Source organism: Platalea leucorodia, assembly GCF_965183815.1.
Source record: "Platalea leucorodia genome assembly, chromosome: 29".
NCBI classification, from domain to species: Eukaryota; Metazoa; Chordata; class Aves; order Pelecaniformes; family Threskiornithidae; genus Platalea; species Platalea leucorodia.
Genome location: NC_138851.1, coordinates 890160 through 901650, shown reverse-complemented (window position 1 = coordinate 901650; position 11491 = coordinate 890160). Strand labels below are relative to the sequence as shown.

The following is an 11491-nucleotide window of genomic DNA, read 5'->3' as shown; positions in this document are numbered from 1 at the left end:
GGGGAGAGCATCACTGCATCCCTCCCCCATCAGCCAATCAGGAGCCTCCGCCCAATCTCCATGGCAACCGCAGTCTCCGTAGCAACTGCCCCATCCCCGTCCCTGCGGGGGGGGGTGTTTAACCCCTGCTGTGCCACGGCGGGGGGGGGTGTCCTCCAGCCCCCCCCCACCCCCCGGGAGCCCCCTCAACGTGTCATGAGTTTGCCGGGTCTCTGCGTGACGGCGCAGCCCCCCCCCCCCCCCAAGCCACAAATTGAGGGGTGGGGGGGTCCCCCCCAACACAACCCCCCCCTCCGGGGCCATGCGTGCCCCCCCCACCCCCCCAAACCGGGGGGGCACCGCGCAGGGAAGCGGGGGGCGACCCCCGGGGGTGGCTCGGGGGGTCCCGCCGTGACATTGGCGGGGGGGAAGGTCAAGGGGCCCCCCCGCGCCCCCTTACCTGGTCCCACCAGGCCACCAGCCAGGGCTGGGCGCAGGTCTCGCAGAAAAAATCCACCAAGGGCATTTTCCAGCCGGGGGGGGGGCGGGGGGGGCGGCCGGGGGGCTCTGGACCCCCCCCGCCACCCCGAGGGAACCGGGGGGTCCCTGCTTAGCGGGGGGGGGGGCCCCCCTTCCCTCTGCGAGCACCCCCCCCCTACCCGCAGCCTCCTAAGGGCCGGGGGAGGCGATGGGGAGCGGGGGGGCCCTGGGCATGGTGGGACCGGGGGGGGGGGGGAGCAGGGGCCCCCCCTCGGGGGCGGGAGGGCACCGCCACCCCCCCACCCCCCCCGGCGCTGTCCCCGGCCGGGGGGGTCCCTCACATCGCCCCCCCCCCCCCCTTTGCTCCAGAGGCTGAACCCCCCTCCCCCGGGGTCCTGCAGCCCCCCCCGGGGGTGCTGGGGGGTCAGTGGGTGCCCATGGGGGGTGGGGAGGGCGCGGGGGGGGGTGGGGAGGATGGGGGGGGCCCAAGGGGGGGCGGGGGTGGGGGGGGAGCAGGGATGCGGGAGGATGCGGGAGGATGCGGGGGGAGGCGAGGGGTGGCGGGGGGGTCCCGGGGGGTCCCGGGGGGTCCCGGGGGGGTCTCGGCGTGCCGGGGGGGTCGGGGGGTCCCGGGGGGGGTCTCGGCGGGCCGGGGGGGTCCCGTCGGGGCTGCGGAGGCCGCGGAGCTGCGGGCGGGGGGGGGCCGCACGCCTGCGCGGGGCTGCGGGGCCTCGCTCCGCCCCCCCCGGCCCTGCCCACGCCCCCCCCCCCCCCCGGCCACGGTCACGGCCACGGCCACGGCCCCGCCGCAGCGCCGGGCGGAGGGGGCGGGGGGGGGCTGCTGGGGTCCCCATCTTAGGGCCCCCCCCTCCCCCTGGGGCCGGGACCCCCCCCCCCCCGTGGCGGGGACCCCCACGAGTGACCCCGCGTGGGGATGGGGACCCCCAGGAGCCCCCCCCCAACGGGCCGGAGACCCCCCCCAGACCCCGCAAAGGGCCAGGGCCCCCCCAGACCCCCCCCCGCTGGGCGGGGACCCCCCCGGGGTGGCACGGGGGGGTGACAGGCGCAGGGGGATGCGGGGACACGGCGGGGGGGGGTGGGGGCACGATCCTGCACCCAGACCCACGGCACCGGCACCGGCCGCCTCCGCCACAACCACCGCCACCGGCCCTGGCACCGCCGGCATCGGCACAACCGCTGGCATCACCAACACCCTGACACAGCCGCTGCCACCGGTACTGCCACCACCGGCACAACCGGCACTGCCACCAACAGCCACCGGCACAACCGCTGGCATCACCAACACCCTGACACAGCCGCTGCCACCGGTACCGCCACCACCGGCACAACCGGCACTGCCACCAACAGCCACCGGCACAACCGCTGGCACCGGTGTCGGTGCCACCAACACCCCTGCCACAGCCACTGCCAACAACCACCGGCACAACCGGCACTGCCACCAACAGCCACCGGCACAACCGCTGGCATCACCAACACCCTGACACAGCCGCTGCCACCGGTACCGCCACCACCGGCACAACCGGCACTGCCACCAACAGCCAACGGCACAACCGCTGGCATCACCAACACCCTGACACAGCCGCTGCCACCGGTACCGCCACCACCAGCACAACCGGCACTGCCACCAACAGCCACGGGCACAACCGCTGCCACCGGTGTCGGTGCCACCAACACCCCTGCCACAGCCACTGCCAACAACCACCGGCACAACCGGCACTGCCACCAACAGCCACCGGCACAACCGCTGGCACCGGTGTCGGTGCCACCAACACCCTGACACAGCCGCTGCCACCGGTACCGCCACCACCGGCACAACCGGCACTGCCACCAACAGCCACCGGCACAACCGCTGGCACCGGTGTCGGTGCCACCAACACCCTGACACAGCCGCTGCCACCGGTACCCGCCACCACCGGCACAACCGGCACTGCCACCAACAGCCACCGGCACAACCGCTGGCACCGGTGTCGGTGCCACCAACACCCTGACACAGCCGCTGCCACCGGTACCGCCACCACCGGCACAACCGGCACTGCCACCAACAGCCACCGGCACAACCGCTGGCACCGGTGTCGGTGCCACCAACACCCTGACACAGCCGCTGCCACCGGTACCGCCACCACCAGCACAACCGGCACTGCCACCAACAGCCACCGGCACAACCGCTGGCACCGGTGTCGGTACCACCAACACCCCTGCCACAGCCGCTGCCAACAACCACCGGCACAACTGCCACCACCGGCACTGCCACCACCGGCACAACCGGCGCTACCACCACCAACAGCCACCGGCACAACCGCTGCCACCGGTGTCGGTACCACCAACACCCCTGCCGCAGCCGCTGCCACCGGCACTGCCGCTGCCGACAGCCACCGCCACAATCGCCACCACCGGCACTGCCACCGCTGGCACCGGCACCACCGCGGCCCCCCACGTGCCAGGGACCCCGTGCAGCCCCCGGACGCTGTCCCCAACCCCCTGCTGCCACCAGCCCCCTGCCCTGACCCCAAAGCCTGCTGTCCCTGTCCCCACGGCGGAACCGGGGTCCTGTCCCTGTCCCCATGGCACAGCCGGGTCCTGTCCCCATCCCTGTCCCCATGGTGGAGCTGGGGTCCTGTCCCTGTCCCCATGGCACAGCTGGGTCCTGTCCCCATCCCTGTCCCCATGGTGGAGCTGGGGTCCTGTCCCTGTCCCCATGGCACAGCTGGGTCCTGTCCCCATCCCTGTCCCCATGGTGGAGCTGGGGTCCTGTCCCTGTCCCCATGGCACAGCCGGGTCCTGTCCCCATCCCTGTCCCCATGGTGGAGCTGGGGTCCTGTCTCTGTCCCCATGGCACAGCCGGGTCCTGTCCCCATCCCTGTCCCCATGGTGGAGCTGGGGTCCTGTCCCTGTCCCCATGGCACAGCCGGGTCCTGTCCCCATCCCTGTCCCCATGGTGGAGCTGGGGTCCTGTCCCTGTCCCCATGGCACAGCCGGGTCCTGTCCCCATCCCTGTCCCCATGGTGGAGCTGGGGTCCTGTCCCTGTCCCCATGGCACAGCCGGGTCCTGTCCCCATCCCTGTCCCCATGGTGGAGCTGGGGTCCTGTCCCTGTTCCCTGTCCCCATGGTGGAGCTGGGGTCCTGTCCCTGTCCCCATGGCACAGCTGGGTCCTGTCCCCGTCCCTGTCCCCATGTCACAGCCGGGTCCATTCCTGTCCCCATTCCCATCTCCACATCACAGCCAGGTCCCATCCCTGTCCCCATCCTTGTCCCCATGTCACAGCCAGGTCCCATCCTTGTCCCCATTCCCGTCCCCGTGTCACAGCGGGGTCCCGTTCCCTTCCCCATCCTTGTCCCCATGTCACAGCAGGGTCCTGTCCTCATCCCCATCCCCGTCTCAGTCCCCGTGTCACGGTGGGGTGCATCCCTGTCCCCATGTCACAGCAGGGTCCCATCCTGGTCCCTGTGTCATGGCAGGATCCATCCCTGTCCCCATGTCACGGCGGGTCCCATCCCTGTCCCCATGTCACAGCAGGGTCCCATCCCGGTCCACGTGTCACTGCAGGATCCATCCCTGTCCCCGTGTCGCGGCGGGTCCCATCCCAGTCCCCGTGTCACGGCGGGTCCCATCCCAGTCCCCGTGTCACGGCAGGGTCCCATCCCGGTCCCCGTGTCACTGCAGGGTCCCATCCCGGTCCCCATGTCACAGCAGGGTCCCATCCTGCTCCCCATGTCACTGCAGGGTCCCATCCCTGTCCCCATGTCACAGCAGGGTCCCATCCCGGTCCCCGTGTCGCGGCGGGTCCCATCCCGGTCCCCATGTCACAGCAGGGTCCCATCCCTGTCCCCGTGTCACTGCAGGGTCCCATCCCTGTCCCCGTGTCACGGTGGGTCCCATCCCGGTCCCCATGTCACAGCAGGGTCCCATCCCAGTCCCCGTGTCACTGCAGGGTCCCATCCCGGCCCCCGGCCCCGCGCCGGGGCCCACCTTGTTGGAGGCCATCTCGCTGACGGCGCGGTGGGTCTGCAGGGTCTCCAGCTGGTCCAGGCACCAGTCCAGCTCCTCCAGCGTCTCCCGGGCCAGCTGCTGGGACGTCTCCTCTGCGGGGGGGTCAGCGCCCGCCCGAGCCCCCCGCGCCAGGGGCCGGGGCCGGGGGGGCCCCCGGGGCTGGGGGGTGCAGGGACCCCCTGGGGACGGGGATGGGGGGGCCCGTGGGGCTGGGGGGTGCAGGGAACCCCCTGGGGCTGGGGGGGCCCCGGGGCTGGGGGGTGCAGGGACCGCCCTGGGGATGGGGATGGGGGGGCCCCGGGGCTGGGGGGTGCAGGGAACCCCCTGGGGATGGGGGGGCCCCGGGGCTGGGGGGTGCAGGGAACCCTCTGGGGATGGGGGGGCCCCGGGGCTGGGGGATGCAGGGACCCCCCTGGGGATGGGGGGACCCCAGGGGTGGGGGGCTGAGGGCACCCCATGGGATGGGGGGGCTCAGCGACCACCCTGGGGACAGGGCTGGGGGAGATGTGGGCTGCCAGCCCCGTGCCTCAGTTTCCCCAGTGGGACGGGGGCACGACCAGTTTTACCCCTCCCCCCAAATCCCCCCAGACCCCCCCAAATCCTCCGAGCTCGGGGGGGGGGGATCCCCCCTTAACCCCTTCACACCCCCCCCCCTTACCTGAGAGCGTGGCCTTGCAGAGGGGGGGCTGGGAGCCGATGGGCGACCGCCTGGGGGGGGGGGACGGGGGACGGGGGAGTCAGAGCTGGCCAGGACCCCCACATGGGGGGGGGGGGTGTCAGGGTCAAGGTCAAGGTGAAGGTCACTCACTTGCTGGCCGTGGGGGTGGGGACATTTGCCAGGATGGAAAAGTTGCTGCGGACGCTGCGGAGACTCGCCAGCACCTGGGGGGAGGGACGGACACGGGGGGGGGTCAGGGACAGATGGGGGGGGCCCCCCCCCAGGGACCCCAAATCTGCCCAAACCCCGAGCGCTGGGGCCAGCCCCCCCCCCCCAACCCCCCAGGCAGGCAGGGCTTGGGGGTGCAGGGCCCAATCCTGCACCCCCCACCCCGAGCGGGGACCCCCCCCGGGACCCCCCAGCCCTACCTGGGCGAAGGGGGTGACGATCAGGTCCTCGGCGTGGCTGGAAGAGCAATGGGGGGGGGTCAGCGGGGGGGGCCAGGACACCGGGGACCCCCCCCGGCCCCCCACCCACCCTGGGGGGGGGACACGGCCCCCAGTGGCGTGGGGGGAGCCCCAGAGGGGATATTGGGGGGTCCCTGGGGGGTATTGGGGGGTCTCCAAGGGGAGGGTGGGGAGGGGGCCTGGGGGGTATTGGGGGTCCCTGGGGGATATTGGGGGGTCCCCGGGGGGTATTGGGGGGTCTCCAAGGGATGGCAGGGGGGTACACAGGGGAATATCGGGGGGTCCCTGGGGGAATGGCAGAGGGGTCCCCAGGGGAATATTGGGGGGGGGGTCTCCAGGGTGGATGGCAGGGGCGTCCCCAGGGAGATATCGGGGGGTCCCCGGGGGGATATCGGGGTCCCTGGGGGATATCGGAGGGTCCCCGGGGGGATACTGGGGTCCCTGGGGGGATATCGGAGGGTCCCTGGGGGGATATTGGGGTCCCTGGGGGGATATCGGGGTCCCTGGGGGGATATCAGGGGGTTCTCGGGGGGATATCGGAGGGTCCCCAGGGGGATATTGGGGTCCCCGGGGGGATATCAGAGAGTGCCCGGGGGGATATCGGGGGTCCCCGGGGCACCCAGAGTCCGTGGGGTGCGTGGAAGGGCCCCGGGGGTGCCGGGGGCGCCGGGGCCGTACTCACGCCTCGCTGGCGATGGAGGAGTTGCGGGACATGCTCTTGGGCGAGGCGTCGTAGTCGCTGTCGGAGCGGTAGAGGAAGGACTCGCGGCGCTGGCCGGGGGGGCCGCCGGGCAGCAGCACCAGCCCCGGGCTGGCCTGGGGGTCCGGGGGGCTGCGGCCCGGGGAGGGGCCATTCTCCACCTCGAAGCTGGGGGGACACGGGGGGACGTCGGGGACGGGGCGGGGGGGGCCAGGCCGGGACCCCCCTCGCAGCCCCCCCGGGGCCGGCCCGACAGCGCCGCCCTGCAGACCCCCGTGCAGGGGTCGGTGCCGGCGGTGGCGATGAGCCCAGTGGCGTTGGTGACATTCCTGGTGGCGCTGGTGACGTGCTCGGTGGTGACGGTGGCCACGCCACGCCGCCTGTCTGCCCGCGTGCTGCCGGACTCTCCTATCTGCGGTTGTGCGAGCCGGTGCTGGCGTCACCGTGCACGCCGGCGTCACCGCGTGCACCGGCATCACCGCGTGCGCCGGCATCACCATGCGTATTGGCATCACCATGCGCACCAGTGTCACCGTGCACACCGGCGTCACCACGTGCACCAGCGTCACCGTGCCCACCGGCATCACCACGCACACCGGCGTCACCGTGCACACCGGTGTCACCACGCGCACTGGCATCACCGCGTCCATTGGCATCACCACGTGCACCGGTGTCACCGTGCACACCGGCATCACCACGCGCACCGGCGTCACCGTGCACACCGGTGTCACCACACGCACTGGCATCACCACGTCCATTGGCATCACCACGTGCACCGGTGTCACCGTGCACACCGGCATCACCACGCGCACCGGCATCACCGTGCCCACTGGCGTCACCACGTGCACCGGCGTCACCGTGTACACCGGACCCTGTGTCACCAAGCCACCGTGATGTCACCGCACCGGGTGCCGGCGCTTAATTTTAGCCGCGGTCTCGTGTTTCCACTACGACCTGGGCCGAAGCCACCGCTGCCCCATCGCGATATGGGGCCCCGTCGCGACGTGGGACAGCGTTGCCCAGCGCTGGCACCCGCAGGAGCACCGTGACGTCGCCGGGTGCCCCCGTGGGCGCAGCGGCGCCCGTGGGTGGGGGCAGACCCCCAGCCCCACCGCGGGCAGCTGCCTGCGCAGGCAGGGGGACCCCGGCTCCGGCAGCCGCGGGGGGGACGGGGACGGGTACGGGTCCTGCAGCGGGCGGCAGCACCAGGCACCCGCCCCGGGCGCCGGACTGGGGCAGCCAGGACCCCCCAACACTGGGACCCCCCAATACCGGGACCCCCAGGAGCCTCATGTCCCGGGACCCCGCAGCACCGGGACGCCGAGGAGCCTTGTGCCCTGGGACCCCCCAATACCAGGACCCCCCCAATACCGGGACCCCCAGGAGCCCTGTGTCCCAGGACCCCCCACCACTGGGACCCCCCCAGTACCAGGAGCCCCCCAATACTGGGAACGCAGAAGCCTTGTGCCCTGGGGCCCCCCAATACCCTCCCAGTACTGGGACCCCCCAATACTGGGACCCCCAGGAGCCTCATGTCCCGGGAACCCCAATATCGGGATCCCCCCCCAATACTGGGACCCCCAGGAGCCCTGTGTCCCAGGACCCACCACCACTGGGACCCCCCAGTGCCAGGAGCCCCCCAATACTGGGACCCCAGAAGCCTTGTGCCCTGGGGCCCCCCAATACCCCCCCAGTACTGGGACCCCCCCAATACCGGGACCCCCCAATACCGGGACCCCCAGGAGCCCCATGTCCTGGGACCCCCCCACCACTGGGACCCCCCCAATACCGGGACCCCCCCAATACCAGGACCCCCAGGAGCCCCATGTCCTGGGACCCCCCACCACTAGGACCCCCCAATACCGGGACCCCCCAATACTGGGACCCCCAGGAGCCCCGTGCCCCCCAAACCGGGCCCTCCCCGGGGTTGGGGTCCCCAGGGCCCCGTGCACCCCCAGACCCCCCCCGGTACCGCCCCCCCCCCCCCCCGTGTGTCCCAGTTGGGACCCCCAGTGCCGAGCACCCCGGGACCCCCAATGTCACAACCAGGACCCCCCCCCCCGTTTTTGGGACCCCCCCCCCGCTGTGGGGTGAGGACCCGCGGGGGGGGGCGGGGGGGGGCTCCCCGTTGTCCCCTCCCCCCTCCAACCGCCACCCACTTCCCCCTGCGCCCTGGGAGGAACCCAAGCGTCCTGCCCCCCCCCCGCCCCCCCCCGCCGTTTTTGGGGGGTCCCCAGGCAACCGGGGGGCACCCAAAGGCCGTTATTTGGGGGGGGGCTCACAAAGGGGCCCCCCCTTAAACCTGGGCGTGGCAGACACCCCTGTCCCCCAAAACCGGGGGGGGGGGGCTGTCCCACCGAAATGGGGGGGGCCCCGATTGCCCTCCCGGGCATGGGGGGGGTCCCTGTCGCCCCCCAAAATGTGTATGGGGGGGGGTGTCCTTGTGTCCCCCCCCCAAACTGGGTCTGGGGGGGGTCCCCGTGCCCCCGCCCCGGGCTTGGGGTGCTCCCCCATGCCCCCCCCCCCCCGCCCCTACCTCGCCGCCGGCCCCCCCCGCTCGCTCCCCGGGGGGGGTCTCCTGCTGCCGAGCCGCTGGGTGCCCCCCGGCTCCATGGGTGCGGGGGGGGGACACGGGGTGCTCCCGCCCCGGCCCCCCCCCTTCCTCTACCGGCTTCCTCTAAGGAGCCGCCCCGGGACGAGCGGCCGGGGGGGGCCCCCCCTTCCCCCCCGGAGCCCCCCGACACCGTGACCCCCCCTGGGGGGGTCCCCGGGGGAGTCCTGGGGAGGGGGGGGGCCGGTAGAGCAGCCTTGGGGGGGCTGTTGGTTATGGGGGGGCTTGGCCTGACCGCCCCCCCCAGCTGCTGCCCGGGAGGGCATTTAGGGACCCCCCAGCCCTTGGGGGGGGGGGGGCCATCCCCTTAGGGAGCCCTGGGGGGGGGGGGTCTGTACCGGGTCGGGGGCGGGGGGGTCCCATATCGGGGGGGGTCCGTACCGGGGGGGGGGGTGTCCAGCACTCCCGGCCACGGGGGTCCAGGGTCCCGGGGAGGGGGGTCAGGGGGTCCCGGGGGGGGTCCAGGGTCCCGTGGGGGGGGGGGGTTAGGGGGTCCCGGGGGTTTTGGGGGGTTTAGGGGGTCCCTGGGGGGCCCAAGGGATTTTTTTTGGGGGGGGGGGTCCCCCCGTTACCTGCCCCGCATCCTTCGGTGCCGCTCCTGGATGCTGCGGTTGAGGCGGAGGCGGCGGAGGAAAGTGGGGGACCCCCCGGGGGGGCAGAGAGCGGGGGAGCCCGGGGGGGGGCCGGGCAGGAAGGTCTCGTCCTCGGCGCCCCCCCCCCAGCCCCCCCCCGGCCGGAGCAGCCCCCGCCGCTCCCCGGCCATGGCAGCGGGAGGGGACGGGGTGAGAGGGCGGGGGGGGGCGGGGTAAGGGGGGGGCCCATCCCGCCCCCCCGGTGCCGCCCCGGGACCGCCCGCTGCCGGCGGGGGGGGAGGGACCGGCCCGGGGCTCGGCGGGGGCGGTGGATGTGGGGGGTCTCTGAGTCCTATCTGGGGTCCCTGAGCCCCCCCGGGGGGGCCTTGAGCCCCCCCGAGGTCCCTGAGCCCCCCCGGGGGACCCTGACCCCAGCCTGGGGGTCCCTGAGCACCATCGGGGGGTCCCTGAGTCCTGTCTGGGGTCCCTGAGCCCCCCTGGGGGACCCTGACGCCAGCTTGGGGGTCTCTGAGCCCCCCCGGGGGACTCTGATCCCAGCCTGGGGTCCCTGAGCCCCCCCGAGGTCCCTGAGCCCCCCCCGGGGGACCCTGACCCCATCCTGATGGTCCCTGAGCACCATCGGGGGCTCCCTGAGTCCTGTCTGGGGTCCCTGAGCCCCCCCGGGGGACCCTGACCCCAGCCTGGGGTCCCTGAGCCCCCCCGGGGGGTCCTTGAGCCCCCCCGAGGTCCCTGAGCCCCCCCAGGGACCCTGACCCCAGCCTGGGGGTCCCTGAACCCCCCGGGGGTCCCTGAGTCCTGTCCGGGGGTCCCTGTGCCCGGCCTGGGGGTCCCTGTGCCCCCCCCGCGGGTCCCTGAGCCCCATCAGGGGGTCCGGACCCCGCATGTCCCAGGGGAGGGGGTCTGCACCCCTGCGTCCCCCCAGAAAGGGGGTCCTCACCCCACGTGTCCCTGGGGACAGACCCCATGTCCCCCAGGCCCCCCAGGAGAGGGGGGTCCGGCGGGGCCCCGGGAAGCAGGGCTCAGCCCCCCCAAACCCGGCGGGGCTCCCCCCCCCCCCCGGCGCTTCCCGAAAGCCGCGGGGGGCCGGGCGCTGCCGCTCTCCGGGCTAAGCCCGACCGGATGGGCCCAGCTCCATGTCCCTGTCCCCATCCCTGTCCCATGTCCCCATCCCCGTCCCCATCCCATGCCCATGTCCCTGTCCCCATCCCTGTCCCCATCCCTGTCCCATGTCCCCATCCCCATCCCATGCCCATGTCCCTGTCCCCATCCCTGTCCCATGTCCCCATCCCCGTCCCCATCCCATGCCCATGTCCCTGTCCCCATCCCTGTCCCCATCCCTGTCCCGTGTCCCCATCCCCGTCCCCATCCCATGCCCATGTCCCTGTCCCCATCCCTGTCCCCATCCCTGTCCCGTGTCCCCATCCCCATCCCATGCCCATGTCCCTGTCCCCATCCCTGTCCCATGTCCCCATCCCCGTCCCCATCCCATGCCCATGTCCCTGTCCCCATCCCTGTCCCCATCCCTGTCCCGTGTCCCCATCCCCGTCCCCATCCCATGCCCATGTCCCTGTCCCCATCCCTGTCCCCATCCCTGTCCCGTGTCCCCATCCCCATCCCATGCCCATGTCCCTGTCCCCATCCCTGTCCCGTGTCCCCATCCCTGTCCCATGTCCCCAGCCTCATGGAGGACCCTGGTGCTGGGAGGGGGGGGGACCCTGGGGACTCACGGGGGTCCCCAGCCCCACGGAGGACCCCGGCCCCAGAGGGGACCCTGGGGACTCACGGGGGTCCCCGGCCCCATGGGGGTCCCCAGCCCGTGGGGTCCCCGTCGGCTCAGCACCCATGGCCCGGGGGGGCGGGGGGAGCCGGGGGGGCTGCGCAGGCAGCGGGGCGGGCAGGGGGTGACTCACAGCCGGCAAATTTAGCAACCGGCTCCGGGGAGGGAAAGGGCTTTTTTGGGATTTTATTGGGAATATTTCACGCCTCGGGAGCC

The 11491-nt window shown here is 73.4% G+C and overlaps 1 protein-coding gene across 1 annotated transcript; it reads right to left on the bottom strand.

The window, feature by feature from the left end:
* Positions 1-3957: 3957 nt before the first annotated feature.
* Positions 3958-9521, bottom strand: LOC309601176 (3',5'-cyclic-AMP phosphodiesterase 4A-like; the record flags this gene model as incomplete). The annotated part of the gene is made up of 7 exons (XM_082334077.1): positions 9478-9521; positions 6277-6462; positions 5556-5592; positions 5278-5351; positions 5128-5177; positions 4449-4561; positions 3958-3975 (listed from the first exon to the last, which is right to left on the bottom strand). The coding sequence occupies exons 1-7, from the start codon at positions 9486-9488 to the stop codon at positions 3958-3960; spliced, it is 489 nt and encodes a 162-aa protein (XP_082190203.1). The 5' UTR covers positions 9489-9521.
* Positions 9522-11491: the final 1970 nt, after the last annotated feature.